Genomic DNA, 27,484 nt, shown 5'->3' on the forward strand with positions numbered 1-27,484 from the left:
CCAACAAAGTCCATAAGTCTTCTCCCGACTCCCCGTCATGTTGGCAGCCATGAGCTCCTTTTTGGGACTTTGACGACTTTCATTTTAAACCTTCATTTTTTATTCAAACATGCACACTGTTTTTTGTTTTGGCTAGCTGTAAAAGAGGGCATTGTTAGCATTCAGCATTGAAACCAAAGGCTACAAACAGCCAAAACGTGTTGAGTTAACTTATAACTACGGTAGCTGCGAAAATTAAACTCATGGTTTATCAGCTCAGTCATTGTACTTGACTGTATTCTTAGCTAAAGCTAATGTATTAGCTTTGTGCTTAACTTAATTATCCCCCTCCCCCGACAGCATAATGACTTTCATATGACAAAATAAGAGAACAAAACTTGAAACGTAGATTTGTCCACTCAGAGCAGTCAGTATAAAATGTATGAAATACCAACAATCATATTTTGATTCAACATAAAAGACAAAACGTACAAAAATGAAGGAATATAATGGGCACTTAAGAGTTTCAATGCACATGGTGGAACACAATCAAATGGCAGGATATAAAGATTAAAATGATGAAATAGATAAATAAATAGATAAATAAATAAATAGAAGTAATAACTTACATTAAGTTTGCTATTTCATCGATCGGACGGCAATTCCTCTACCACAAGCATCCGTCAGCCAAAGATGTTTTCTAACAATGAAGGTTAAATCTGCGTTAGTGAGTGCTGATGTGAGTAACTTAAATGCTTCTCTTGCCTTTATTTAAATGCTTTGTATTCCTATTGTTACTTTTTTAACATTTCTGTAAATCTTCTTAAGTGTGTGTGTGTGTGTGTGACAACTGGCAGCTTACTGTTGAAATCCATAGTAGTAGGTTTGATGTCAGCAATCACGTAACACAGAGGCATGCTTCTAGAATACGGAGGCGTTTGTTTTATGGGCGATGGCGGAACACGTGGTATTGTACGAGGCCAGCGGCAGCATTTTTTGGAATCCTCGGAGCATTCTAGAATACTCTGCAACATTCTAGAATTCGGGGTCCCCCCGCAGAGACGGCGAGCAGAAACAGGCATTTGTAAAAAAAGAAGAAAAAAAATCCAAACGTGTTACTAATTTGCACATTTTAGATGACATTATTAAAGGTATTCTCACAAATATATAGGATAGATTTATAGACCTTTTTTATCTCCTTGCGACAATCTCTCAGGAAAAAATATATTTGAAACCAAGCATAGATAAGACGATGCTACTGTGTCAGTCAAACAATCGAATCAAAACCATCCGGACAATCAGAGTCAAGCAGACATTTCTCACGTTGGATCTATTGCCTAAGAGGTTTAAAAATACTAGCATATGGCAATAAATTAAATAAACATTCCTTATTCAGACAATGGACAAACAATTGACAACAGGTCTAAAAGTGGTCCATGGCTTGGTCTAATATTTCTTCATTCAACAATATAGTCAATGTTAATTTGGCTGGGTGTGGACGCCCTTTTTAAGTGATACCTTGGTTTTTAAAGCTTTACAGGAAATCTGCAGTAAGTAACAAATTATGTCAAACCAAGACATGGACCTCCTTGAGCCCACTGGCCATTATTTTCTCCTTCCACATATAACAAAAGAAGGCAGAAGATTGGAAAACGAATCCAATCCATTCTCTCCCAGACATCAGCCTTTATTTATACACTCACGCCTTTGATATGTCTCCGATCCCTTTAATCCATCACTCACTCCATCGTGGGTTTAGGATGTGGCGGTTTCCAAATACCTTTATTTGTTATTCCTTCATTTTTAAGGGTCTTTTTTTCCCTATTCATGCCTCCATTTTGCCGTCGATACCAAACTGGGAGAAAGGGGGGCCTCTGGAGTCTGACATCATTAATTAGTCGTTGGATAACTTGTTTTTACTCCAGCCCCTGTTCTGTGACATCTCTCAAATCCTATTAATCCACCGTGATTCCATCCCCCCTCATCTGCCACAATCCTCTTCCTTCTTTAGACTTTAAGGGGCCGTAGTTCGAAGGCCAATCTGTTATCCCACCATTCTCTGCCATCCACGGTTTCATTTTTTTGATGCTTTATCCAAATCATGTCAAGACTAAATCATAGTTTCATTGTGGTCTTATGATGTAATGATGGCTAATCCTTCTTTGCCCCCCCCCCCCCCCCCCCCCCCTCTTTTTTGTCCATCCTTCCTTGCATCATTGCAGGAGTCGAGGTTCATGCAATAATTCTCAGAATTTGTCCTAGAATGTTCTCCAACAACTGCTCCCTCCATCCTTCTTTCCTTCCTTCACTTTAGTGCTCCATCCAAGCCTCCATCATTGCAGGTAGCGGTAGACTTTGAAGCAGTGGTTTCCAGAGTCCGCTACGACCACGTGTCCATCGGAGGTCAGAGCTAGACCTTGGGGTCCGTACAAGGGGTCCGCCGATGTGTTGATGTAGGACAGGAAGGAGCCGCTGCCGTCAAACACCTGGAAGAGAGAACGTTTGATCTGATTGTCGCAAAACTCCCCAAGAAAAGGGTGCTTGTTGTCAACACAGGCAGACGAGTGCTGCACAGTCCCGTACCTGAATTCTGCTGTTGCCCCAGTCAGCTACGATGATGTTTCCGTTGACATCCACAGCTACACCAGTGGGAGCGTTGAACTGGCCGTTTCCCTCACCGTTAGAGCCAAATTTCAACACCAGCTCCCCCTCGGGGGTGAAAACCTGACCGGGACAAAAGAGAAGATTCCATGGTGACAAGTGTCTGCTTAATGCCCTAGATGAAGTGTACTTCAGCAGCCACAGCCAACAGGTAAATGGAACTATGTATTAATGTAATGTTCAGTCAGTTGTTACCTTGACAGAATGGTTATGGAAGTCGGTCACAATGATCTCATTGTTATTATTCACTGCTGCAAAGTGTGGACCTTCAAGACAAAGAAACAACAAAAGCACACTGCGATCAGTGCTTCTGCCGACACTTCAACTGACACTGTAATTTTATATAAGTAATTCGGCACCAACGCACACTTGACCTGCCAACCTGCCGTTTAAATGGCCTCATTTATATAAATGGCCTCAGTTTAAAGCCTTTGCACTTCAAAAAGGTATCTCGGCCACTTCAAGCCACTTGTGTGAGACCATTTCCTTAATTTCAAGACAGTTTGGAACAAAAAACTACCTGCAAATTGTTTGTCACCGTTGCCTCGACTACCGAACTTGGTGATGAGCTTGCCGGTCAGCTGGAAGATGAAGACAGTGCACGCCTTGTTGTCAACCACGATCACATGACCGTTCTGGTCCACGGTCACGCCCTTTGGCCCCATGAGTCTACCAGAGCCAAGCTTTGCCTAATGGAGGCCAAATATGATCGACAAGGAAGAACCATTCAACAAAAACACAAGACAGCAATTTGTTTTTATGCATCAGAAACTACAATGCTTCATCCCTTCACAGATCGAAGCAACAACGATGCACCTACCTTGTACTTGCCCTCGCTGGAGAAGATGCTGACCCACTTGTTGTCATAGTCGGCGATGATGATATCACCACTGGGGTGCACGGCCACGCCAGTGGGACGCTGCAGTTGCCCTGGTGACCGCCCCCGCATGCCAAAACGACTCTTGAATTCGCCCTCGTTGGAGAATATCTGAAGTGGGGGATACACTTGTGACCACCATCGTAGAAATAATGCTGATGTACCCCTTAACCTTAAAAACATGTGTAAACCATCAAACAGTCATTTAAAGCAATGAAGACCAGACAAAACATGCTTCACCTGGACACACTGATTGTTGCTGTCAGCAATCAGTATCCTGCCAGTGGTAGACGCAGCCACTCCTTGAAGGTTGGTGAACTCTCCTTTATTTCTCCCCTTTGTTCCTGTCAAAGAAAATTGATTATGCAGCAGCCAGCAGTGAACCCAAGATGAAAGTCCAAGATTAAAAATGTCCTTTCAGCCTCATGAAATGTTTGTTGTAGCTTTAATAATTGCTTTAGCATCAATGGCTGAAATGTTATGTCCCACCAATCCTGAAGATGAGGTCGTCCTCGATGGGGTTCTGAGTCTTGCGTCGCGGGGTGCCCAGGGCGCTGCTCGCCCTCTTGGAGCCCTTTTTCTTCTGGCCAGGGGACTTCCCTCGTCTCTTTGCCCCCTCAGATGAGCCCGTGGAAGGGGTGGCATAGGCTGCTGAGTTTGTGGCTGTGGTGGTTGAGGGGGACACCTGGAGATGGCAGTACATCTTAATGTGCATGTTAACTTGCAAAAATGTTTCCTAAGCTTGGCATTCCTATGATGCTAACAAGTTAGCAAAAAGTTTGATGATGTACCCAGAGGTGACCCTGCAGACATTTAAACTGAGCAACTCGGTTCATTCACCCTTGTTGTGAAAATGAAGACATAGCTATCACAGCAATGTTACTACTCAAACAAACCCTCCACCCACCTCTACTTCCGCCTCTAAGACCCTGCCGATAGTCAGTTTGAAGGGGCTTCCTTTGATGTGCTGGTCATACAGACGGAGAGCCAATGAAAAGTCGCCCTCCTTTGGCACCGTATACACAAACTCATACGTCCCATTCTTGTGGTCCACTATCTCACCGTCCACTATGCTGCCATCTGGGGTGAAAACCTGAATTGAAAAATGGGTAACAATTTGTTACTTGTGTCCAGATAGTCAACAGATTTACATTTTATTTTGAGTATGGGCGTAAAAAGATTTGCCTCAGCTGAAAGGATTGCGTTGCCGCTCTTGCAGGCTCCCCCTGACTTGTCTCTTGTCACTATAGTAACTGAAGCAGGATGTCCCACAATGCACTGCTCCAGGCCAGCGCCCATGGCTTCGCTCTGGCTTGCTACGGCGCTGCAGGAGAGGAAGACGAGGATGGTCAAGTAGTGTTAAATGCAACAACAAAAAATACTTTTACAGCACGGGTCCTGAATACTTGAATGTCTCACCTGGTCGTGACGATGGTCCCCAGGTTGTGTATGGACTTCCTCAGCCCTTCTGTCTCCATCAGCAGATCCAGCTGGTCGTTCTCCTCCGGCAGACATGGCAGACCAAGGTCGGCCAGCTTCCCCAGCCTCTCCTGCAGCTCCAGCTCCGCTGACAGGCTCGCCACGCACGCCTCCCCAGCCAGAGCCTCCTCCGTCTGGGTGCAGCTGGCCATGATGTCCCCCTCTCCCCGGACGAGGTTGTCCACCTGGGCCTGGAGGACCTGGAGACAGAAGACAGTAATTATGAAGTGAAATTATATGTGACTAAAATCTCTCAAAATGAACAATTACTTGATTAGTTCTCGACTCGGACAACCAACTCTCAAACATGAAAGCGGGTGTTCACCTTCTGTTTTAGTCCGTACGTGACCTCCAGCTCCATCAGCAGAACGCTCTTCCGGACATCCAGCTGCTTGTGCAGATCCTCGAAGCTCGACTGGATGTCCTCTTCGATGGAAGCTCTCTGATTGGTCAGCTGCTGGAGGATCTCCTTCACGAAGGACAGGGAGTCTGAAATCTGAGGGAGTCTGGAGAGACAAATGGGGATTTTCACCACTGTGTCCTTGATGCTCCATGCATCATTCTGCATTTCCCTGCCTGTTCACCAGATGTCAGATTCTCCAGACCATTTTTCTGCATTATGTCTGTTTCTACTTTTGATACTTAGTACTGAATAAGTGTCTTCCTCACAGGAGATATCTGAGTTTAAACAACTCGGGAATAATGGATTTAAATTGAAATGTGTGTATTAATGACACAATATTCAAATGTGTCCTGATTACAAGAACACAGTTGTGCATCAGTGTGTTAACCACATTCAGAGAGAGCTCTACCTGTTCTGGTTGACCCCCAGCTTCTCCTGCAGGCTGCTGCGGTGGTGCTCCAGGGCCTGGCTGAGGGGCACCTTAGGGTGCTCCTTGTGGTCCAGCACACAGTCCTCACACAGCGCACACTCGCAGGCCGAACAGTACAGCTCCGCCACCTGCATGTGACGAGACGAGGAGGATAAAAAGGAGATTTGGTAAAAACACGGTACATGTAGAGATAAATACATTCCTTATCTGTGTGTAGCTAGCTAATATAGTAATACAAGTAATGGATGAAGCAAAGCAAAAATACAGGTCTGGTTTTGTATCGAAGATTATTCTCTATTCTGATGTTGATGTGGAGTTTACGTGACGTCCAACCCAAACGCGACAGGTTCCAGGCAAAGCATCGAGTCTTGGGATGTTTGGTTTGCGTAAGTTTTGACCTTGAGCCAGGTTCAAATTTTGGTTAATTTCAAATGTCTCTGTCCAAAAGAATCTGAATCCTTGCATGTCATTATGTTACAAGAGGTGGGAAGAGTTAGTAAAGGATTAAATAAATCAAAAATATGGCCTAAAGAGGGGTACCAGTCTGGTTCAGTCAAGAGTTCCGGCCTTGGTTTTAGCCCTGTTAGAACCCAAAAGTTATTGACAAACTTCAGTTCATAAAACATAAAATTTTGTGCTTCAAGCAACAGAAGTTAGATTTTATGTGTGTGACAGATGAAACTTGGGGGGGGGGGGGGGGGGGGGTAAAACCAGCGTCCTTACCTTCCCTGCATGTTGCAGGCAGGCATTTTTGCCAGGCGGCGCCTCCAGGACGGTGCACTCCTCACTGCTGGTATCTGGGGAGTGTTGGTGGGCCTCCATCTGCGAGCGGCAGTTTGGTGGGGGTGAACCTCCGAACACACCCCTTGTTCCACGCTGCAGCCAGGGGAAGGCGGGATGTTCGGATACAAGGTTTTCCTCCCGTCTGTAAATTCCTCGTAGCTGCACTTTATTCCATTGTGCATGCGGGAGGACGATGCAATACACTCAGATGAATTGTCATGCCCATGTATCCGCCTTCCTGCGAGTTGTGGTTGAGATGTAGGTCTTGATATTTTCTTGGGGTAATTTTAGTGTACAATCATCTAGTTATGACTCTGCTGCAAAAAGGAATGGCCAAAACGTCGGACATCCTTTATTTGAGCCTAATTGAGTCAATGTTTATTCCATTACGTTCCGGTTGGGTAAGAAAAAATGGGTCCAGACATCCAAAAGTTTCTTGAATACCCAAAAAATAAAATGAGGAAGAATAATGGTGTGACAGCGCCGGTCCAATCCTCTTTAGGTCTCGTCCGGGGGGGGGGGGGGGACCTTGTTGGTTTAATTTACAGAGGGTTCAAAGGAAGGACAGCCTGGAGGGGAAATAGAAGCATGAGGATTAGGTTTAAAAGCAGATGAACATGGATGAACATGTCAGTTTATTAAGTGAGTATGTACGCGGTAGTCAAATCATTTTCAAATGTAGTTTCACGATGAAACAGTATCAGCTCTGACTGCATAGAGGTAGATGGAAAATCCCCTGAAGCTCATAAAACCTTCCCGGTCTGTCTTCACCACTACAGGAATGTAGGTGCCAGGTGGCACATTAGATCACCCCTCATCACCTCCCAGATGGTACGCTCCGTAGTCAGGAACAAGTGCAGCAGGTCCTGGAACAGATTGGTACGATCCAGAGACTGTGCGGCGTGTAAGAGGGAAGTGAATGAAGAAACTAATAAAGAGCTTGAAGGAGGAGCAGCAATGTAGGTCACCAAAATGTCTTCAAAGTGATGGTGAGGGAGACGGGAGTGAGGCTGGGGTTTCCATGGTGACAGACTGCATGGGGAGGGGCAAGGAAGGGATGCACAACGGGGTAAAAGTGCAGCAGTCATTGGCTCTTTTACCCTAAAATCCTAAATATAACAGTACGTATGCTCTGTTCCATTTCGTTGAGACGAAAACAGAAGCAGCCGACCCGATTAATCAAAACTCAGATGTATCACATATAATAATCCATTTATTTATTTTAATTAATACAAATAATTCACAATTAGTGAGGTGAGTGAAAGAAATTACAAAAACTAATTTCATCCTAATCAAAACATTTGAGATTTTTAAAAAAACATACTATAAAAAATATTGACAGGTATATTAAAACATACTTAACATTTTTTTTGGCCAAAATCAAATCTTACATTTGCAAAAAGATAATAATGTGCACTTTTGTAAATAATGTATTTTTTGTCTTAATTTTCTTTCTTTTGTTGGGATTCATACAGTTTACTTAAAGAACAGATTTAAACCAGACATTGTTTAAAAACAAAGAAAGAAAAAAACAAATTTCTGTTACAAACATTTATAGTCACGAACAAAATAATTGGGAAGGTTTTTTTTTTTTTTACTTTGCCAAGAATTATTTCCCATCAAAAGGTTAATAATTTCTCCTCATATTCTGTTATATTTAGGCTTTGATTTTAAAATTGAATTCACTGACGTCTCTGCTTTCCATCTTCTCCATCTCCTTTGTGTTGCTCTGGTTTACTGTTAACTGTCTCCCTGCATTTATTTTCTTTTTTTTACTGCATCCGTGTGTAAAATATGAGCTCAATATTCTCGAGAATAATTCATAAAGGGGAGGGATTATGGAAATGAGTTGCCTGTGATCATGTACATAATCCTGTTTTAACGCCTCCTCCCTGGAATATTCTGTTCAGAATAGTGCTGGGCGGTATGACCAAAAATGTATATCACGGTATTTTTCAAAATGATATCGGTTTCACGGTATTTGACGGTATTTTTTTTTTCAAGCACGACTGGGTGTTAACCTAATTTTCTAATAATTTAGAGAATAATTACTGCAGTAAATTGGCTTGGACTGACATATTTTAATGTCATAAGGAGTGAATATTGTAGAAAAACATTAATGTCCACACTAGCATTAATGATGTGAAGGAATCAGAATGCATGACTGTTGCAGTCAAAATACAGAACCCTTTATTGTTTTGCAACTTGAAAAAACATCTTTTGTAAACCAACTGGCTACACAATGTAAACAATACGTCTCCTGTAACTGCAATATGAAGACTTCTTTATCCACTGGACATCGATTAAGGCAACATCCATAAATAATATTGAAACAAATAAATAGTTCCACAGTTTGCTTTTCTTGTCGTAGGCAGTCCCCCTAGCAAACGCGTCTTTGAGTGACATTTGACTCGTCTCTTCTCCCGCAGTGCGAACAGCGGCTACAACTTTAGCCCGACGGCATTTGCAGAATATTGTTGTTTGTTCGACGTCGATTTTTTAAAGCCGAAGAATTTCCAAACAACAGACACGGCTCCTCTTTTCGGCACAAGTTCTTCTGTTTCATTGCTTGCTCGTTCGGAACTTTCGGCGAAAGTTTCGGCGAAAAAAAGAAATGGATAAACACGGCGAAAGTTTCGGCAAAAAGAAACTTTCGCCGTGTTTATCTATTTTTTCACCGCATCTTACGCTCAACACAGGCTGTGCTCTCGCATGCTGCTTGTTTGGTGCAGCTGCTAAACAGCCCCCTCTCAAACAATGTCCGGCGGCGCGACGTTCCGCCGCTCTGCGTTCCCGACGTTCATACGCTACACACTCACCGGTATTGGGGTATATGAAAAATGCATATCATAAACAAAAAAACCACCGGTATTCGGTATGAACCGGTATACCGCCCAGCACTAGTTCAGAACACAAAATCCTGACGTTAAAGTAGCCACACACACACACACACATCTGATATTTTCTGTTTTTATTCAACGCTTTAGTGCAAATACGTATGATCTGGTCCCCACACTTCCATTCAATGATTCTCTGCAGTGCAATGCTGCAAAGGATTATGGGACAGTGGTGCTGGTGCTGGTGTGTGTGTGTGTGTGTGTGTGTGTGTGTGTGTGTGTGTGTGTGTGTGTGTGTGTGGCAGCATTGTGACCCTGTGGTGGCTGTTTGTAACTGTCACTCACAGAAAGAGGGACAAGTGAGCTCTTTCTTTCTTTGTGTTATTTGGAGTCACTGATTTGTGTGTTCTTCTCCTTTTGAACCACAATTTAGTTTATCTATAAAGTTATTCATAACAAGCAAAACCCTTGGAATAGAAAAGGTTGTCTGGAAGAACCCCCTGCATGGGTCCTAGATGAAACCATTGGAATATAAAAAGGTTCTGGGTAGTTGAATTCAATGCAATACCAAATGGTTCCCAGTCGAACCCCCTTGGGTGGGTTTTTGATGGCACCATTAGAGGGTGTGAACATTCTGGACAGAACGCCCGGAGAGGTTTCATTACATCATAAGGTTCTCTGTAGAACTTATCATAGGGGGTTTTGACTGGAATTTTTCACAGATGGTTCTAGGCATACACCCCTTCATGTTGGGTTTTTAGGTAGACCCTCTGACCCCGGCGGAACCTTTATAAAAGGATGATCCTACGAGGAGAAGCCGAAGAACCCTATATGGTTCTAGTTAGCGCCTTTATTCTAAGAGCTTGGTCAAATATCAACAGTCGGATGCTACTCAATGTCTGCTCAGACATTCATGTTCCCCAGAGGATTCTCAAAGCGTCCCCCTCGTGGAGCCATTAACGGAGTCACACCCTCACATGCATCATATCTCGCCTCCGCTGCCAACACAAATGTGTTCAAAAACAAACGTTTAAAAATGCTTTTAACGTTGAATGTGGAGACAGACCGGTTTCTTGTGAGTCTGTCTAGTGTTTGACACACACGCACACACACACACACACACAAACACACACACACAAACACACACACAGGTAATCTGATCTCTTTCTCTTCATCTTCCCATGGGAAAGTTCATGGTCACACTCCTCTCTCTCCTCTGCTTGTTCAGGGCAAATGTGTTGCCGTCCTCGTCCAATTAAAAACAAGAGTTTACTGCACTCACACACACACACACTCTTTGCATTCTTTTTGTGTTAATTTCATGTGTCTCTCTGTGGTCATTTTGCATTGTTTTAGATCTCAGGTGGTTAGACTCTTCGTAGTCCTTTTGGGTCTCTTTGTAGTCCTTTTGCATCTCTACGTAGTCCTTTTGGGTCTCTTCGTAGTCCTTTAGCATCTCTTCGTAGTCCTTTTAGGTCTCTTCGTAGTCCTTTTGGGTCTCTTCGTAGTCCTTTAGCATCTCTTCGTAGTCCTTTTAGGTCTCTTCGTAGTCCTTTTGGGTCTCTTCGTAGTCCTTTAGCATCTCTTCGTAGTCCTTTTGGGTCTCTTTGTAGTCCTTTCGCATCTCTACGTAGTCCTTTTGGGTCTCTTTGTAGTCCTTTTGCATCTCTTCGTAGTCCTTTTGCGTCTCTTTGTAGTCCTTTTGCATCACTTCGTAGTCCTTTTGGGTCTCTTTGTAGTCCTTTCGCATCTCTACGTAGTCCTTTTGGGTCTCTTTGTAGTCCTTTCGCATCTCTACGTAGTCCTTTTGGGTCTCTTTGTAGTCCTTTTGCATCTCTTCGTAGTCCTTTTGGGTCTCTTTGTAGTCCTTTTGCATCACTTCGTAGTCCTTTTGGGTCTCTTTGTAGTCCTTTTGCATCTCTTCGTAGTCCTTTTGCATCTCTTCGTAGTCCTTTTGGGTCTCTTCGTAGTCCTTTTGGGTCTCTTCGTAGTCCTTTAGCATCTCTTCGTAGTCCTTTTGGGTCTCTTCTTAGTCCTTTAGCATCTCTTCGTAGTCCTTTTGGGTCTCTTCGTAGTCTTTTAGCATCTCTTCGTAGTCCTTTTAGGTCTCTTCGTAGTCCTTTTGGGTCTCTTCGTAGTCTGTTAGCATCTCTTCGTAGTCCTTTTAGGTCTCTTCGTAGTCCTTTTGGGTCTCTTCGTAGTCATTTAGCATCTCTTCGTAGTCCTTTTGGTCTCTTCGTAGTCCTTTAGCATCTCTTCGTATTCCTTTTGGGTCTCTTCGTAATCATTTAGCATCTCTTCGTAGTCCTTTTAGGTCTCTTCGTAGTCCTTTTGGGTCTCTTCGTAGTCATTTAGCATCTCTTCGTAGTCCTTTTGGGTCTCTTCGTAGTCCTTTTGGTCTCTTCGTAGTCCTTTAGCATCTCTTCGTAGTCCTTTTGGGTCTCTTCGTAGTCATTTAGCATCTCTTCGTAGTCTTTTAGCATCTCTTCGTAGTCCTTTTGGGTCTCTTCGTAGTCCTTTAGCATCTCTTCGTATTCCTTTTGGGTCTCTTCGTAATCATTTAACTGACTTTACAACCAGAGACTATCGACCCTCCACACAGAGGTTCTGGTCTCAGGGCCCTCCTCGAGCCTTGGGGCTCTTTGACAATATGCCGGCTCAGTAATCCATCCCACAGCTGTACAAATCAGAGTGGATCTGCCCAGTTTCTGTTCACTGACGTACCTCCTGTTACTGTTAGCATACAGGATGCTAACGTGGCGTACGTACAGGCCACACACACACACACACACAGTCTGTGCCCGTGTTCATTCATTCGTTCTCCATCCTCGTTCATTCTGCTGTCCAGCCTCATTTCCTCCCTCTCTCTCTCAGGGAAGCTCACCATGCTACAGATGCTGCTGTCATCCCCAAACATTCCTCCGTCCGTCCATCTGCCCATCTGCCCATCTGCCCCCCCACCCAAAACCCCCAGAAAAGAAAAGCAGCTCTCACCAGATTCAGACGATGAGTGTGTGTGTCTGTTTTCCAGCCTGAAGCCATCGCGTCATGATACCGTCTTGTTTGCTCCCTCTCCTGTGTGTGTGTGTGTGTGTGTGTGTGTGTGGGAGGGAGGGGGAGGATGTCATCGTCACGGCAACACCAGCAGCTTGCAGCAGCACCAGCACCAGGCTGAAGAGGGAGAGTGGCTGGGGAGGGAGGAGCATCTATCAGACCTCGCTGCAGCAACCGCCAATGAGGAGCAAGAGGGGGGAGAAAAGGAGGGAGGTGATTGGTTCAGCTGTCTGACAGTTATATTATAGTGTGGCTCTCTCTATCTCTCTCTCTCTGTTCATCACAATGTCTCGTCTTGTATCAAATCATATCAAATATCTAAATATTTATACTCTTTCAAACTGATTAAGTTAATTATATAACTATATATAACAATATATTTATATGTAATTAACTTAATCAGTAATAACTTGTAAATAAATTACTTGTAATATATTTTAAAATATCACTCAATTATTTTTTTTATTTAGGTCATAGATTTGAACTGTAATGTAAACATTAAATACAACTATTTTCAACTCCTCGTTTTTCAGATGTCATGTGACTATGCATGCTTTATTTGTCTATTTAATTTTTATTCATGTGTACACGCCACTTACTTATAAATGATGTATTACAAACATGATGATGCTAAACTGCTTAATAGTAAATAGAAAACTGTTGAATGGAAGATAGAAAAAAATATATATTTAGAATTTCTTATTAAAAGTATTAAAGTATAGTTACTTTCAGAATAATGCATGACTAAACATTTTTCGTAACATTCATATTATTTATATATATATATATATATATTACTTGAAAAATATGTATTTATTCTTACGCAAAACCCATTTGAGAGACTTTTCAACGGCCAGTTCGCCCTCCAGACCACTTGGGGCGCTGATGCGCTGTGACGCGCTCTACTGGCCGCCATCACGCTACAAAAAGAAGTGGAAGCTGCAGAAGAGCCGCTTTCCCCCCGAGGAGACCGAAGAATGCGCAGCGGCAGTCTTTTACGGTAAATACGCCTTTAAATTCAAACATCGCTCCTAAAATAGAATGTTTTACTTGTTGATCGCGACACGTAGAAGTATAGAAGAGTGTAATTATGTCGTGGATGGTGCGTTTAATGAACGGATGGTCGTAGATTCAGCATGAGGTTTGAAAAAGTTCGCTTTCGTGCGACTTCTATTTTTAGTTCGTTTCCGGCGTCAAATCTGCTAATAAACAACAAAACCCTCACGTTAGTAATACAACTAATCCAAATGTATTTATATTGGCTGTAAATAGAGATAAACATTTTTTTTATTAAAAAATCATGTCATGCGTGCAACAGGAACACGTGGTGATTACAAAAGTTTCAGAATAAAAGCACGAGTCAACATCTACTATTAGTAGAAAAGTACCGGTGATGGAATCAAATACAAATTCACGGTACTTTATTGTATTCTCGTTTGAGTACTTCACTTCATTTCTAGTTGTATTTTGACTAGCTCACACTAAACGTAGTATAAACCCTGCTTTACTTTATTGTATAAGTGATGATCTATTGTTTGTTATAACAGATGCAGATTAAATACATTTTGCTGATATTTTACTTGCAAACTTCTACTTAAAGAACTTTTTCAATGCAGTACTTTAACTACAGTAAATTATCTGAATACTTCCTCCACCGTCTAATATACCGGTACTCGGATATTTAAAACTAAGAATAAAGGTTCTCAATTAAAATGTTTTTCTTCAGGCGTTTTGGGTGTTTGACTTTTTTTCTCATTTCAGGTTTCACACGTTTAAGCTGAGTTGCCTCTGAACTGTTGGATGCTGTCAACACATGGTAAGAATATTTACATATCGTCTTTTAATTTAGTTTTTTTTTTTAACTTCCTGCGCTGTGATGATGCTTCTTCCTGCCATTCGTAGTTTCCACCAGAGGTCGAAAGACCAAAGATGGCCCAATCCTTCCTTGGATGTCTGAGCGTTTATTTCATGCAACAAAACAATGAATTCTTAATAATTAGTGTTATCAGTGAGCTTCTACTGAATTATTTAGCTAATTTCAAACAACACGACTGTCCCAACAGGGTCCGGGGATCAGCCAGCTGGGACAATGACCTTCAGGGCCACCGTACGGAGGCTGCTCGCCGGCGTCGCGATGGCCGACGCTCCCGAAGCATCGGCGCGGCTCTGCCTGGAGACTGGTTAGTCCGTCCGTTTTTTCTTTTGTGTAGCCGGTTCGCTGTGATGACTCTTATTCCTGCCATTCGTAGTTTCCACCGGAGGTCTAACGACCGAAGACGGCACAAACCTTCCTTGGATGTCTGAGCGAACCGTTAAAACGTCTTTTTAATGAGTTATTAACGTCTTTGCTGTCAGAACTGACTTTGTCTCTGCTCACTTTCAGGTTGAACGTCTCGGTCACGTCCGGAGTCAAATAAATAAACCGAAGATGATGATGATCGCCTCTGAGGAAGGTGTGTATGTTTTATCGTATTAAATAGTTATTTACGCCTTCGTCGCTGTGATGACTCTTATTCCTGCCATTCGTAGTTTCCACCGGAGGTCTAGCGACCGAAGACGGCACAAACCTTCCTTGGATGTCTGAGCGACTTGAAAGCAGCGAATGTGCCGACGTTTCTGTCTTTTAGCTTCACAGCTAACTTGTCTCTTCTTCCAGGTCGGACGTCTCTGCCGTGTTGTCGTCCTCTCTGCCGGTCGGTGGACTGCTTGTCGCCTGGTACGTAATCTCTTTAAAGAAAATGGAGAACCGAAGTCTTCCTGGTGTTCCCCATGATACACTATTTTGAAAAAAACATGAATATACACTTTAAGTTCCGTATAGTGGGCTAGAAGGGCGGGACTTAGCGTCCTTATCCTTGCCGGTTCGCTGTGATGACTCTTATTCCTGCCATTCGTAGTTTCCACCGGAGGTCTAACGACCGAAGACGGCACAAACCTTCCTTGGATGTCTGAGCGACCATTTAAAGTCTTAAACATGTTTTTATCGTCTTTGTTGTCAGAGCTGACTTTGTCTCTGCTCACTTTCAGGTTGAACGTCTCGGTCACGTCCGGAGTCGAATAACTGAACCGATGACGATGATGATCGCCTGTGAGGAAGGTGTGTATGTTTAAACGTATTTAGTTAAGTCATTTACTTCGCTGTGATGACTCTTATTCCTGCCATTCGTAGTTTCCACCGGAGGTCTAACGACCGAAGACGGCACAAACCTTCCTTGGATGTCTGAGCGAACATTTAAAGTCTTTAATGTGTTTTTAACGTCTTTGTTGTCAGAGCTGACTTTGTCTCTGCTCACTTCCAGGGTGAACGTCTCGGTCACGTCCAGAGTCGAATAACTGAACCGATGACGATGATGATCGCCTGTGAGGAAGGTGTGTATGTTTAAACGTATTTAGTTAAGTCATTTACTTCGCTGTGATGACTCTTATTCCTGCCATTCGTAGTTTCCACCGGAGGTCTAACGACCGAAGACGGCACAAACCTTCCTTGGATGTCTGAGCGAACATTTAAAGTCTTAAACATGTTTTTAACGTCTTTTTTGTCAGAGCTGACTTTTTTTCTCCGTCTCACTTTCAGGTTGAACGTCTCGGTCACGTCCGGAGTCGAATAACTGAACCGATGAAGATGATGATCGCCTGTGAGGAAGGTGTGTATGTTTAAACGTATTTAGTAAAGTCATTTACGCCTTCGTCGCTGTGATGACTCTTATTCCTGCCATTCGTAGTTTCCACCGGAGGTCTAGCGACCGAAGACGGCACAAACCTTCCTTGGATGTCTGAGCGAACTCGCGTTCTTGTTGTGATCGTGACCCGTTTCGTCTCGTTGACTCACTGGTTTTCCTTACGTCTCCGCAGGTCTACAGACGAGGAGCTGCGTCATCACTTCCTCTTCAGAGGACTCAACTTCCTGTTTACAAAGAAATAAAGATGCAACTGTTGACGGCTGAAGTTGAATAGTTCTTCTTGAGTACATGTCAAATGTGTTTCCATGGATACAAATATGATGAACTTGCATTAGTGTGACAGTTGACGTGTGCTAATTAGTTCCTGGGGAAAATCTTAGATGATTTATTTTTTGGAACAAAAGCATCCATTTGATTGACAGAGGGATGACCATAATTAAGTTACTCTACAGATTCAGATAAAAATAAATGGAGACATGCATAACCTGGTTCCTCCATTAGAAACTGCAGACGGACTATTGGCTTGCATCAGTGCTTGTAATATTTAACAGGAAGAAAAGATGATTAACTTGTTTAGCATAGTGGTTAAATGGGTGCATGATATAACTGGGGATGCCATCTAAGGGGGGTTAAAGGGCACTTTGCCATTTCCCCCCCTCTTACCTGTAGTGCTGTTTTTCATATATAGATGTGTATGTATGTATCTTTATTTATATATATATATATATATATATATATATATATATATATATATACACACTTTCACCTCACACCAAAACAATATAGATTAATGAATGGTGTTACAGATAAAGAGTAATGTCATTTTCAAATTTGGGGCTGAACGTAAAGTTTGAGGATGCTGCTGTACTTTTACTTAAGTAAAGGATGTATTTCATCCAACACTGCCTGCTTTTAAATCACAAGTGAAAACCCACCTATTCAACCAGCGTTTAACATTTTAACCTGTCTATTGGACGTGTTTGCTTTTCTTTAAAACATATTTTATATATGTATGTTTTTTTCTACACTTGTAAAGTGTCCGTGTCCTGAAAAGCGCTTTATAATTGAACTATTATCAAATCGCGTTTTCAGTATCTACTCGTAGAGTTTTGTCCCTCTTGGCCCTCCGTACATATGACGCCTCGGCTGTCATAGCGGTGCCGCTAGCTCTGCTAGCTGTTGTCTTCGCCGGCTAGCTCGCACCGGGACCGGACTAAAAACGGGAAACAATGGCGGGCGTGCACCACCAGGTGAGTGACCTGGGATCAAACACGCGGCTGTTCACAAACGCTCAGACCCCCCTGACAGGCGACACTTGTAACGTCCGAATAATAAGCCGACACGGTCGGTGTGTCCGGCTGGCCTAGCCTAGCTCGGCTGTCAACACTCCGTCGGGACGTGGCAACAGGAAACAAGGATTATATCCTCCCGTCAGGTTTATATTATTGTGTTAACCACGAGGACAAGTCAGGGGGACAAGCCAGGTGTACAGGGATACATACCAGGGGGACAGTAATACATACCAGGGGGACAAGCCAGGTGTACAGGGATACATACCAGGGGGACACTAATACATACCAGGGGGACAAGCCAGGTGTCCAGGGATACATACCAGGGGGACAGTAATACATACCAGGGGGACAAGCCAGGTGTCCAGGGATACATACCAGGGGGACAGTAATACATACCAGGGGGACAAGCCAGGTGTCCAGGGATACATACCAGGGGGACACTAATACATACCAGGGGGACAAGCCAGGTGTCCAGGGGGACACTAATACATACCAGGGGGACAGTAATACATACCAGGGGGACAAGCCAGGTGTCCAGGGATACATACCAGGGGGACAGTAATACATACCAGGGGGACAAGCCAGGTGTACAGGGATACATACCAGGGGGACAAGCCAGGTGTACAGGGATACATACCAGGGGGACAGTAATACATACCAGGGGGACAAGCCAGGTGTACAGGGATACATACCAGGGGGACAGTAATACATACCAGGGGGACAAGCCAGGTGTACAGGGATACATACCAGGGGGACAGTAATACATACCAGGGGGACAAGCCAGGTGTCCAGGGATACATACCAGGGGGACAGTAATACATACCAGGGGGACAAGCCAGGTGTCCAGGGATACATACCAGGGGGACACTAATACATACCAGGGGGACAAGCCAGGTGTCCAGGGATACATACCAGGGGGACACTAATACATACCAGGGGGACAAGCCAGGTGTCCAGGGGGACACTAATACATACCAGGGGGACATACCAGGTGTACAGTAATACATACCAGGGGGACATACTAGGTGTCCAGGGATACATGCCAGGGGGACATACTAGGTGTACAGTAATACATACCAGGTGTACAGTAATACATACCAGGGGGACAAGCCAGGTGTCCAGGGATACATACCAGGGGGACACTAATACATACTAGGGATACATACCAGGTGTCCAGTTATACATACTAGGGATACATACCAGGTGTCCAGTTATACATACTAGGGATACATTTCAGGTGTCCTGGGAGACAGCTGCTAGTTCTGTCCTCTTGTGTCTCTGATTACAGGACGACTTGCTGAAGATGACACACAGGGAGAACTGGAAGTGAGTAACATCAGCTTCCACCACAACAATGCACATTTCTCCATTTTCTCCAAGTACGTAACGACCCCCCCCCCCCCCCCCCCCCCCCACCTCAGGGTGCAGCATGAGCGGATGCACGTGAAGCACCGCGGTCACGAGGCCATGCATGCAGAGATGGTGCTGATCCTCATCGCCACGCTGGTGGTGGCTCAGATCGTCCTGGTGCAGTGGAAGCAGCGGCACCACCGCTCCTACAACGTGAGTGGAGGAGGCCATACTCGTGTACTAGTACACACACTCGTGTAGGAGGCCTTCCATACTCACGTACTAGTACAAACTATCCTGTAGGAGAAGTAGGAGGCCTTCCATACTCATGTACTAGTACACACACTCCTGTAGGAGGCCTTCCATACTCACGTACTAGTACACACGCTCATGTAGGAGAAGTAGGAGGCCTTCCATACTCATGTACTAGTACACACACTCCTGTAGGAGGCCTTCCATACTCACGTACTAGTACACACGCTCATGTAGGAGAAGTAGGAGGCCTTCCATACTCATGTACTAGTACACACACTCCTGTAGGAGGCCTTCCATACTCACGTACTAGTACACACGCTCATGTAGGAGAAGTAGGAGGCCTTCCATACTCATGTACTAGTACACACACTCCTGTAGGAGGCCTTCCATACTTACATACTAGTACACACACTCATGAAGGAGGCCTTCCATACTCATGTACTAGTACACACACTCGTGTAGGAGGTCTTCCATACTCATAATAAGTAAGTAGAAGTACAGTTTTAACTTCTTTACTGTACTCAAGTGAAGTACAGATACCTGTACATTTGATTTAATTGCAGTAATGAAGTATCTGGGCCAATATTGAGTGACTTTTGAAAGTATTCAGCGTCCGTCTCCTCCTCCAGCTGGTGACGCTCGTCCAGATGTGGGTGGTGCCCCTTTACTTCACCATCAAACTCTACTGGTGGAGGTTCCTGTCCATGTGGGGCATGTTCTCCGTCGTCACCAGCTACGTCATCTTCAGAGCCACTCGCAAGCCGCTGTCCTGCAGGACGCCGAGGTGGGGATGAAAAACCCACATGTTCATTACTGTCCTGACAGTACTATTTGAGTAAAAAACATGTTTGTGTTGCAGGATGGTGTACAAGTGGTTCCTGCTGATCTACAAGCTGAGCTACGCGGTCGGCGTCCTCGGCTACCTGGCCATCATGTTCACCATGTTCGGCTTCAACGTCTTCTTCAGGTGAGTCGCCGAGGAGATCGTGGCGTTTCGTCTGAAGGGTGATACAAATACCTTGTGCTGCTGGTGTTTCAGTTTAACCGGTGCCCGTGTTAACTGGTGACTTGGTTGCTCGTGGTGACGGCAGCTTGTTTGTTGAAAATGGAACAAAAGCCTTCGACCGATTATTTTTAATCATCCAAGACGAGACAAGAAACGATGGACGCATTCACCTGAAAGTCACCAGGTAACACGGTCGCTGGTTAAACTGTAACACCCGTCGCCGGGTCTGAACGTGTCACAAGCAGACATTTAGACGCTGCTAACGGGTTTCAATTCAACGTTTAAAAGCATTAACAAACGTTAACAAATGTGTACTTTGGTGTAGTGATAGAAGACAAAGAAGAAGCTAGAACTGCAGGATATTTGTCTTTTTTTTTTACTATTTGTGCTTGAAGAACAAGGCTTATTGTTGATCAGCCTCAGGAAAAGTACACTGTGAAGGTCTCGCACAGTGACCGCAGAAGGTGTTCCCACCTGCTGCGAGACGGCTGATGTTTGTTGGTCTCGTGCAGGATCAAGGCGGAGGACTCCATGGACGTGGGCGTCGTCATGCTGTTTTACGGTCTCTACTACGGCGTCATGGGCCGAGACTTCGCTGAAATCTGCTCCGACTACATGGCTTCTACCATCGGGGTGAAAACTCAAATCTGATATTTATGTGAACAAAGACGCTCCATGACGACAGTCTCTGGTTTAAGGAGGTTTGGGGTGTGTTGAAAACGTGTGTGTGTTTCCAGTACTACAACAAGGGCGGCATGCCCAGCCGGAATCTAACCGACGACATCTGTGCCGTGTGCGGTCAGAGGATCCTGGTGGACGTGGAGGAGGAGGGATTCATAGAGGACACCTACCAGCTCTCCTGTGGTCACATGTATCCTGAAAGCTCAGCTCCTCGCTGCACGGGGGGGAGCCGTCGGGGGGAGGTCAAAGGTCACGGCCAAGACAAAGAGAATCGCTGTGTTTCCACGGTTACCAAGAAGCCTGGAGTTTCACAGGATGAGTGACCGTGACTCACCGTTTCATCACCTTTTAAACGCCTTTAGTCTCAGCTGTTTTTGCTGTGAGCTCCACTTTACTGAATACATTTAGTTTGGGTGTATGTCTCCCTTAGATACGGTTGCTATGGGACATACGCTGTTTACAATGACGGCGGGGGGGTGTTTCTAGAATACGCACATCGGACATTTTTTTTTTTCTTCTTCTTCTAGTGTTTCTTCCTTAACCCGCCCCCTTCAGATTCCATGAGTTCTGCATCCGCGGCTGGTGCATTGTGGGTAAGAAGCAGACGTGTCCGTACTGCAACGAGAAGGTGGACTTGAAGAGGATGATGAACAACCCGTATCCTTTTACCGGGCTGAGTGATGTTTATATATATATATATAAAATAATAAAAATGAAAGTATTTTTAATATTTATTTCAATTCAATTTTTTTCCTTTTAACATTCAGAATGATTAAAAAATAAACAAGCAGCTGCTAAACAAATAAAAACGTGACTCACCGATGTCAAATCCGTAACTCGCTAAATCTCAAAATCTGTGATAAAATGTAATAAATCCCAATCATGTTATAATCTTCACCAATAATATGTGGCTAACAAATCCTGGCTGATAGTATGATAACACTTGAAATACCTTTCACATGAGTTTTTCCTTTCTCAAAACTAATGATGTAATCCTTTTTCGCGGATGATGTCATGTTTAAAAAGTATGTTTTTTTAATGTTTTTTTTAACGCTGAGCATCGTCTCTCCTTAACTCCTTCCTGTTGCCAGCTGGGAGAAGACGCATGTCCTTTACGGGCAGCTGCTCGATTGGCTCAGATACCTGGTTGCCTGGCAACCCATCATCATCGGCATCGTCCACGGGATCAACTTCTCACTGGGCCTAGAGTAGAGCCCTGAGGCACGCCTCTGTGAAAGTAGTTGAGGGGGGAAAAGTGCTAAAAATGATGACAAAGTCGGCGCTACAAGGACCTGATCCAGGCTGCTTCTTGTCTCCTCATACGCGCTGGTTGACTGAACGCTGGCCACGGTCTACGGCGGACCGGGTCCAGGTCTACGGCTCTCTGCGCAGAGGACACCTTGATGCCAAAAGTGCCGCCGACTTGAAAGAAAATATTTAAGCACAGTTCCAGTGTTTGATCGTAATCGGGATGTTTCGACACGAGACAGATTGCGATGAAAATGTTGCCGTTGTGCATGTTTTTATTGTGATTAATCATTGCTTTACTCGGTACTGTATCGTCAAACTGCCTTTTTTTTTAAAACGTTTCATTTTGTTGGTTCTGCTGACCGTTTACATTTAATGCAACTTTGTTTGTCACAGAAGTTTTAATTTGAACGTGTCTTTAATTTGTATGAAGCTGTATCTTCTCACCTCTGCTCTTCTTCCAACACGGCGGCACGTAACTACGGTTTCCACTCTCCAAACATCGACCAACGGGAGTTCTGTTCCCGTGCTGCGATGGAGACTAAGTTTTCTTTTGCCAAATCAAATTGCTTTCGTTATCAAGACTGCTGCTGGTATTAACTTTGTATTTATTAAATATTTATAAAACCTAATGAGTGTGTTTTAATATACAAACTCATTCTCAGGGTCACAATAGCTATGTGGTTTCCTTGGTCTTGAACAGCGGCACCCTTACTGGATCTGGATCCATCTGGATTCTGGTGTGGAGCTGCTAACCAAGTTACAGCTAAGTCTTAAAGTCATCTTAGTGTGGATTCTAGTTTGAGACACTTCCTAATAATAATAATGTGTTTTCAGAAGCCGCTCACGTCGTCAGACTCACAGACCAAGAGCTCCACCTAGTGGCCATTTGATCACATTACTAGCCAATGAAGCTGCAATATGTTTTCACCTATTATAACATTTCTTCCTATATCAGGACATGACTAAGATTATTACAATGGATGGTCTTGTTGCTTTGGGACGCTTTAAGGTAAGACATTAGATATGTAGAAATAGCTTTGATGAATTAAAGAGATAATGTAATGTACGTCCTGCAATCAATATTTTTGTGTCATTTATCAGCAGCTTTTTGCGTTGAGTTGATGAAACATCAGTTTTATCTTTGTCTCTCAGTCTTCCTCCTCTTCATCTCTTCTCAGAGCATTGCGTAGGCTCCTCCAGAACTCGCCGGCCCTCTCCTCCTCCTGAGGCCACTCCAGGTAGGTGGTGGAGCTCATGAGCTTGCGCAGTTTGCAGAAGCGCTTGGGAATGTCGTCCTTGGACAGCGGCTCCAGCAGGATCAAGATGGCCGTGTCCCTGCCGGCGTTCCTGTCCATGAGCTGGAAGTGGGAGAAGTCCAGCTCGTAGCGGCACCAGTCGGACTGGACAAAGTTCTCAGAGAGGATGAAGACGGTGTGGCGGCTGCGCTCCATGGCGCTGATGATGTTGTCCACGATCCACTGCCCGGGAAGGAAGTCCCGCTTGTGGAGGCACAGAGTCAGAGGCCGGTGAGTTCTGGGATCCGCGGGGTCGACCTCGCTTTCCCTGTAGGAGTACATACCAGGTTATTCTTCCTCACAATGTGTGAGCTGGATGAGTTTATTGGAAGAATGTCAAAAAAAGAAAAAAAATTTAGCAAATTTGAAATTTCCAAAGTTTGGATTTTTGGTACATGGGCTAAGATGTGAAAGCACCTTGGAAATGCCACATGGTGGCACAAATAACGTGCTCCTTGGCTCGTGGTCTATCTTTCTACCAAGGTTCACTAAAACCTGGTAAGAAGCTTTTAAGCAGATCCCCATGCTAACTTAACAGATGAACCGTAATAAAAATGAAGTTACCCGGGCTCCTCCAGCTCGGGGACCAGGAAGTTTTCCACCCAGGCAGCGTCTCTCTCACTGTAGGACACAAAGGCATCGTAGCAGAGCAACTCCCCATAGCCCTCTCTATCTCTGCGTCGCCGCCGTGAGCTTCGCTTGGCCCTCAGCCACGCCCACGTCATCTTCACGTACCAGAACACGTGGAGGCGCCACAGCAGGACACCCACCATAATCCCTGCAAACAGCGCCACCATGCAGTTCATGGACACAAACAGAACCTGCTGGCACACGGCGACGGAGAGGTGGACATGAACGACCGGTTCCCCCTGCAGGTAGAGAGGAGAGTCGCAGACATAGCTGTCCTCGCCGTCTGTCAGACGCACATCTTCATCTCCTTTAAGGGCCGACTGGAGGAAGTAGACAAAGTCACAGGAGCAGACGAACTTGTTCTGACCCGCCTGGAGGTCCTGGAGTCGCCTGTACGACTGAAGGTCTGAACGGGCAAACATGTTCAGGGTGTTGGACTGCAGGAGAACAAGGAGGGGGTCAACTGGGGAACTCCAAGAAGATTGGAAGATACAAAATCATGATGGGCCCTTACTTGTATCGTCAGTGTTTGCAGATTGGGGAGGAACGATCCAAGGGGCAGCCTCAGTATCTTGTTCCCAGAGAGGTGGAGCTCTCTCAGGGCAGGCAGGATCAGGATGAAGCCTCTGAGATCATTATTGGTCAGATCCAACACCTGTGCACAACAGAGCACAAGATCAAAGTGGTGCTCGTTGTGACGGCGTCAGGATGTCACGATCCACCCTCAGTACCTCCAGACTCCCGGGTAGACACGGGGTGACGGTCATAAGTTTGGCCCCGGAGATGTTGAGGTACCGCAGGGTGGAGGGCCAGGAGCAGCGCTGGGGCATGTAGCTGTACCCATTCCGGCTGATGTCCAGGTGGGTCAGTTTGGAGAGCTTTGTTACCTGCCGGCTCATCGTGGACAAAGACTGGGCAGCAGACGGATAGAGTCAAGTTTTCATGCAGCAAGCTTTCTCACAAAGTATTCTTGTAAATATATTTAAAGCAGATCTTGATGTATCAAGTATGCGGAAAAAATAGGACAGTTTTGACAAAGGCACCTTCAGAGCATTTCCGCTGACGTTTAAAACTCTGAGGTCCTTAAGCGTGCCGTTTCCGTAGCACAGCGTCTCCTGCAGAGTCAGGTCAGTCAGCAGGTTGTCGGACAGGTCCAGGTACTGCAGGTTCACCAGCAGGCCGGACGTGAGACAGGGCATCACAAACACCTGTGGGGGGGAAGAGTTTGACTTTAAGGTGACACTGTTGATTTCATTCCCATTTCTTTTTTTAAAGTTCGGGACACCTTCTTCCTTACCTGGCCGTTTATGACGGACACCTTCCTGGGGTAGTGCAGCAGAAAACGCAGCTCCAGTAGCGAGACAAACTTAAAGACGTCCAGCACCACAACGTTCCGTATGAAGAACTCGTCTATGCTTTTGAGATCGGACCGATGGGCTTTCTCCCACCTAACGCCAATCAAGAAACACAACAAACCATTACACCCTTCAGTGGGTCGTTCAGGTTTCTGCCTGGCTGCTGAGACGCTGGCGTCGTACCTGCCCTCGCCAGTCAGCGTGATGCTGTGCATGAACCAGGAGGTCATCGGGACTCCATCCATCACCACCAGGAAGTGGACGATGGCCTCGTCGGATACTGAAACATTCTGGAAGCTCAACGTCCTGAAGAGTGACATCATAGAGGAGCGGTTGTGGTAGTGGTTGGTTTGTCGACCAAACTGATTTTTTATTTTACATTTTTTACACTAAAAATATGCAATTGAATATGCAAATTACGCATTATATTATTAAATGTAAGGATATGTTAACATTGGCATTGCACCCTGTGTTGCTCCGTGCATCATAAGATTGTGGACGGACCTGACTCTCCTCGTTGCTGACTCTCTGAAGGGCTGAACAGACTGATTCCCAATCAGATGGAGGTCTTTTACAACCAATGGAGTCTCAGGGTATGACACGTCCCTGAGCACAGCGGAGGCTAAGGCTGTGTTTGTTAAAAATGGACCGTGGAGGCTCAAAGTGACGCGACCCAGCGGCCAAACGTCCGCTAGAGCACCGGACTCATACCTGCAGGAAGAGAAAGCAGTGGTAGAGGGAAACAAAAATTTCCCTCAAGGGTTCCCTTCACGTTTTCTTATTGAATGTTCTTATGTATTTTTCTCTCAATAACATTAAAATATAACATCTGCATGTGTCACATGAAAACGGTGTTCCCACCTCCTCAGGTTGTTGGCGTGCATTGTGAGATCCTCCAGCTGACTGACTCCACACAGATCTCCTCTCTTTAGCTCCTCCAGGGCTGGACCCCCGAACGCCAGCCTCCTCAGCCGGACCAGCCTCTGGAACGCCGGTAGAGGACCCAGGCAGCTGGAGGGGCACGTAGCACAGAAACATGAACATCATCATGGGACGCTTTCCGCCCGGTCTTCATGCCGTTACATGAACGTTTTACCTGTACGGGTTGCGGAGCAGGTTGAGCTCCTGCAGGGCTCCGAGCTTGCTAAACCATTTGTGGTTGAGAGCAGCCAGCTGGTTGTCGGACAGATCGAGAACCTCCAGATTCCACAGAGAGTCAAACGCTGACGGATGGATCACAGCTAGTCTGTTACCTGGACAACAGTAAGTACATACCAACAACCATTTAATCAGGGGTTCCACAGGGCTCACTCCGTGGACCACTGGTCTGGGAGTTGACCATGTCACAACTTTACAGTTTCCCAGAGTGTTTCAGTTTAAAAAAAACAAGCTAGCAACGGCCAAAATGCCAAACTCGAGGCTACCAAAATATAGTCCTCAAACCGACGGGTGACGTCATGGTTACGACGTCCACTTCTGATATTTATCGAATGATCAAAATGATCAAACACGCCAGAGCAGCTACTTAGTTCAGCTTAAATCAGTTTAACTTTTTTTTGTGTGTGAAATTGTGATAATTATCAACGTTACCGTGGAGACTCAGCACCCTGAGCCTCGCGTGTCCCGCCAGATCGTCGCTGGTCACCACGGTGATGTTGTTGAAGGACAGATCGAGAGTCAGGGCGCGGTCCGTCACCACGGGAACGCGGGTGAATCCGCTGCGGGAGCAGTTACAGGCGAGCCGCCGGTCGCAGCGATCGCAGGACGGCCTCCCGCTGTCTGGGTTTGACCCCTGACCCCGGCACAGGGACAGGAGGAGGAGGAGGAGGAGGGTGATGTAAAGGTGTCCCATACTGTAGGAAGGGAAGGAAGACGGTCGTCGAGTGGATCCGTCAGTAAAACCAGCGAGAAAGTAGACGAGCGTCAAGAGGACACGAGGGACGAGTGACAAAGGTGGAAGAAAGCCGAGTGAGTGAGGAACTCGGACGTGAGTGAAAGAGGAAGTCTCTGACTTTCAAACAGCTTTTATGTGGGGGAACCTGTTTGCAGAATCGATGACCTAAAAACACGAAGGATTCTCTCCCTTCATCGGCAAACCAGAGAAAACAGCGCAGACGAAGGAAAGAAGTACAGTTTATTATTATTATTATAACCTTTATTGAACCAGGTTTGTCCCATTGAGATCC

General features: G+C 45.1%; 3 protein-coding genes and 1 long non-coding RNA gene across 12 annotated transcripts; 2 read left to right on the plus strand and 2 right to left on the minus strand.

Moving 5' to 3' along the window:
• Positions 1-1,026: 1,026 nt before the first annotated feature.
• trim2b (tripartite motif containing 2b) lies at positions 1,027-12,511 on the minus strand. The gene is made up of 14 exons (XM_084002698.1): positions 12,444-12,511; positions 6,553-7,181; positions 5,809-5,957; positions 5,322-5,502; positions 4,937-5,196; positions 4,703-4,841; positions 4,425-4,610; positions 4,007-4,202; positions 3,758-3,861; positions 3,461-3,628; positions 3,161-3,329; positions 2,836-2,906; positions 2,563-2,703; positions 1,027-2,465 (listed from the first exon to the last, which is right to left on the minus strand). The coding sequence occupies exons 2-14, from the start codon at positions 6,649-6,651 to the stop codon at positions 2,313-2,315; spliced, it is 2,016 nt and encodes a 671-aa protein (XP_083858824.1). The 5' UTR covers positions 6,652-7,181; positions 12,444-12,511; the 3' UTR covers positions 1,027-2,312.
• Positions 12,512-13,400: 889 nt separating this feature from the next.
• Positions 13,401-16,448, plus strand: LOC311008791. 8 transcript variants are annotated; one of them, XR_014596561.1, is made up of 9 exons: positions 13,401-13,503; positions 14,265-14,319; positions 14,567-14,683; positions 14,887-14,956; positions 15,160-15,219; positions 15,531-15,600; positions 15,803-15,872; positions 16,078-16,147; positions 16,226-16,448. It is a non-coding gene; the product is annotated as an uncharacterized lncRNA (long non-coding RNA). The 8 variants fall into 8 exon arrangements; XR_014596562.1 differs by having other exon boundaries at positions 16,356-16,448; XR_014596563.1 differs by lacking the exon at positions 16,078-16,147 and having other exon boundaries at positions 16,356-16,448.
• Positions 16,449-17,316: 868 nt separating this feature from the next.
• Positions 17,317-22,344, plus strand: rnf175 (ring finger protein 175). Of its 2 annotated transcripts, XM_084003313.1 has the most exons (9): positions 17,317-17,433; positions 18,764-18,801; positions 18,897-19,038; positions 19,710-19,864; positions 19,940-20,047; positions 20,599-20,719; positions 20,824-20,957; positions 21,323-21,424; positions 21,859-22,344. In XM_084003313.1, the coding sequence occupies exons 1-9, from the start codon at positions 17,413-17,415 to the stop codon at positions 21,977-21,979; spliced, it is 942 nt and encodes a 313-aa protein (XP_083859439.1). In that variant the 5' UTR covers positions 17,317-17,412; the 3' UTR covers positions 21,980-22,344. The 2 variants fall into 2 exon arrangements, with proteins under 2 accessions (XP_083859439.1, XP_083859440.1); XM_084003314.1 differs by lacking the exon at positions 21,859-22,344 and having other exon boundaries at positions 20,824-21,016; positions 21,295-21,323.
• A 148-nt stretch (positions 22,345-22,492) lies between these two features.
• Positions 22,493-27,461, minus strand: LOC311009259 (toll-like receptor 2 type-2). Its single transcript, XM_084003312.1, has 11 exons — positions 26,889-27,461; positions 26,395-26,551; positions 26,160-26,309; positions 25,803-26,009; positions 25,482-25,604; positions 25,241-25,391; positions 24,987-25,151; positions 24,675-24,854; positions 24,458-24,598; positions 23,878-24,380; positions 22,493-23,581 (listed from the first exon to the last, which is right to left on the minus strand). The coding sequence occupies exons 1-11, from the start codon at positions 27,148-27,150 to the stop codon at positions 23,167-23,169; spliced, it is 2,454 nt and encodes an 817-aa protein (XP_083859438.1). The 5' UTR covers positions 27,151-27,461; the 3' UTR covers positions 22,493-23,166.
• Between the last annotated feature and the right edge of the window lie 23 nt (positions 27,462-27,484).

Source organism: Eutrigla gurnardus (genome assembly GCF_963514095.1).
Source record: "Eutrigla gurnardus genome assembly, chromosome: 23".
NCBI classification, from domain to species: domain Eukaryota; kingdom Metazoa; phylum Chordata; class Actinopteri; order Perciformes; family Triglidae; genus Eutrigla; species Eutrigla gurnardus.

Excerpts from the sequence above, each read along its gene's own strand:
- trim2b (XM_084002698.1), bottom strand. The coding sequence starts at position 6,651 with ATGGAGGCCCACCAACACTCCCCAGATACCAGCAGTGAGGAGTGCACC. Across the intron at positions 3,629-3,757 it reads GCAACAATCAGTGTGTCCAG|ATATTCTCCAACGAGGGCGA; the intron begins GTGAAGCATGTT and ends CCCCCACTTCAG. Across the intron at positions 3,330-3,460 it reads CCAGCGAGGGCAAGTACAAG|GCAAAGCTTGGCTCTGGTAG; the intron begins GTAGGTGCATCG and ends GGCCTCCATTAG.
- rnf175 (XM_084003313.1), top strand. The coding sequence starts at position 17,413 with ATGGCGGGCGTGCACCACCAG. Across the intron at positions 19,039-19,709 it reads GGCACCACCGCTCCTACAAC|CTGGTGACGCTCGTCCAGAT; the intron begins GTGAGTGGAGGA and ends CTCCTCCTCCAG. Across the intron at positions 20,048-20,598 it reads GGCTTCAACGTCTTCTTCAG|GATCAAGGCGGAGGACTCCA; the intron begins GTGAGTCGCCGA and ends GGTCTCGTGCAG.
- LOC311009259 (XM_084003312.1), bottom strand. The coding sequence starts at position 27,150 with ATGGGACACCTTTACATCACCCTCCTCCTCCTCCTCCTCCTGTCCCTG. Across the intron at positions 25,152-25,240 it reads TGTCCGTCATAAACGGCCAG|GTGTTTGTGATGCCCTGTCT; the intron begins GTAAGGAAGAAG and ends TCCCCCCCACAG. Across the intron at positions 23,582-23,877 it reads CCCGAGCTGGAGGAGCCCGG|GGAAAGCGAGGTCGACCCCG; the intron begins GTAACTTCATTT and ends GTACTCCTACAG.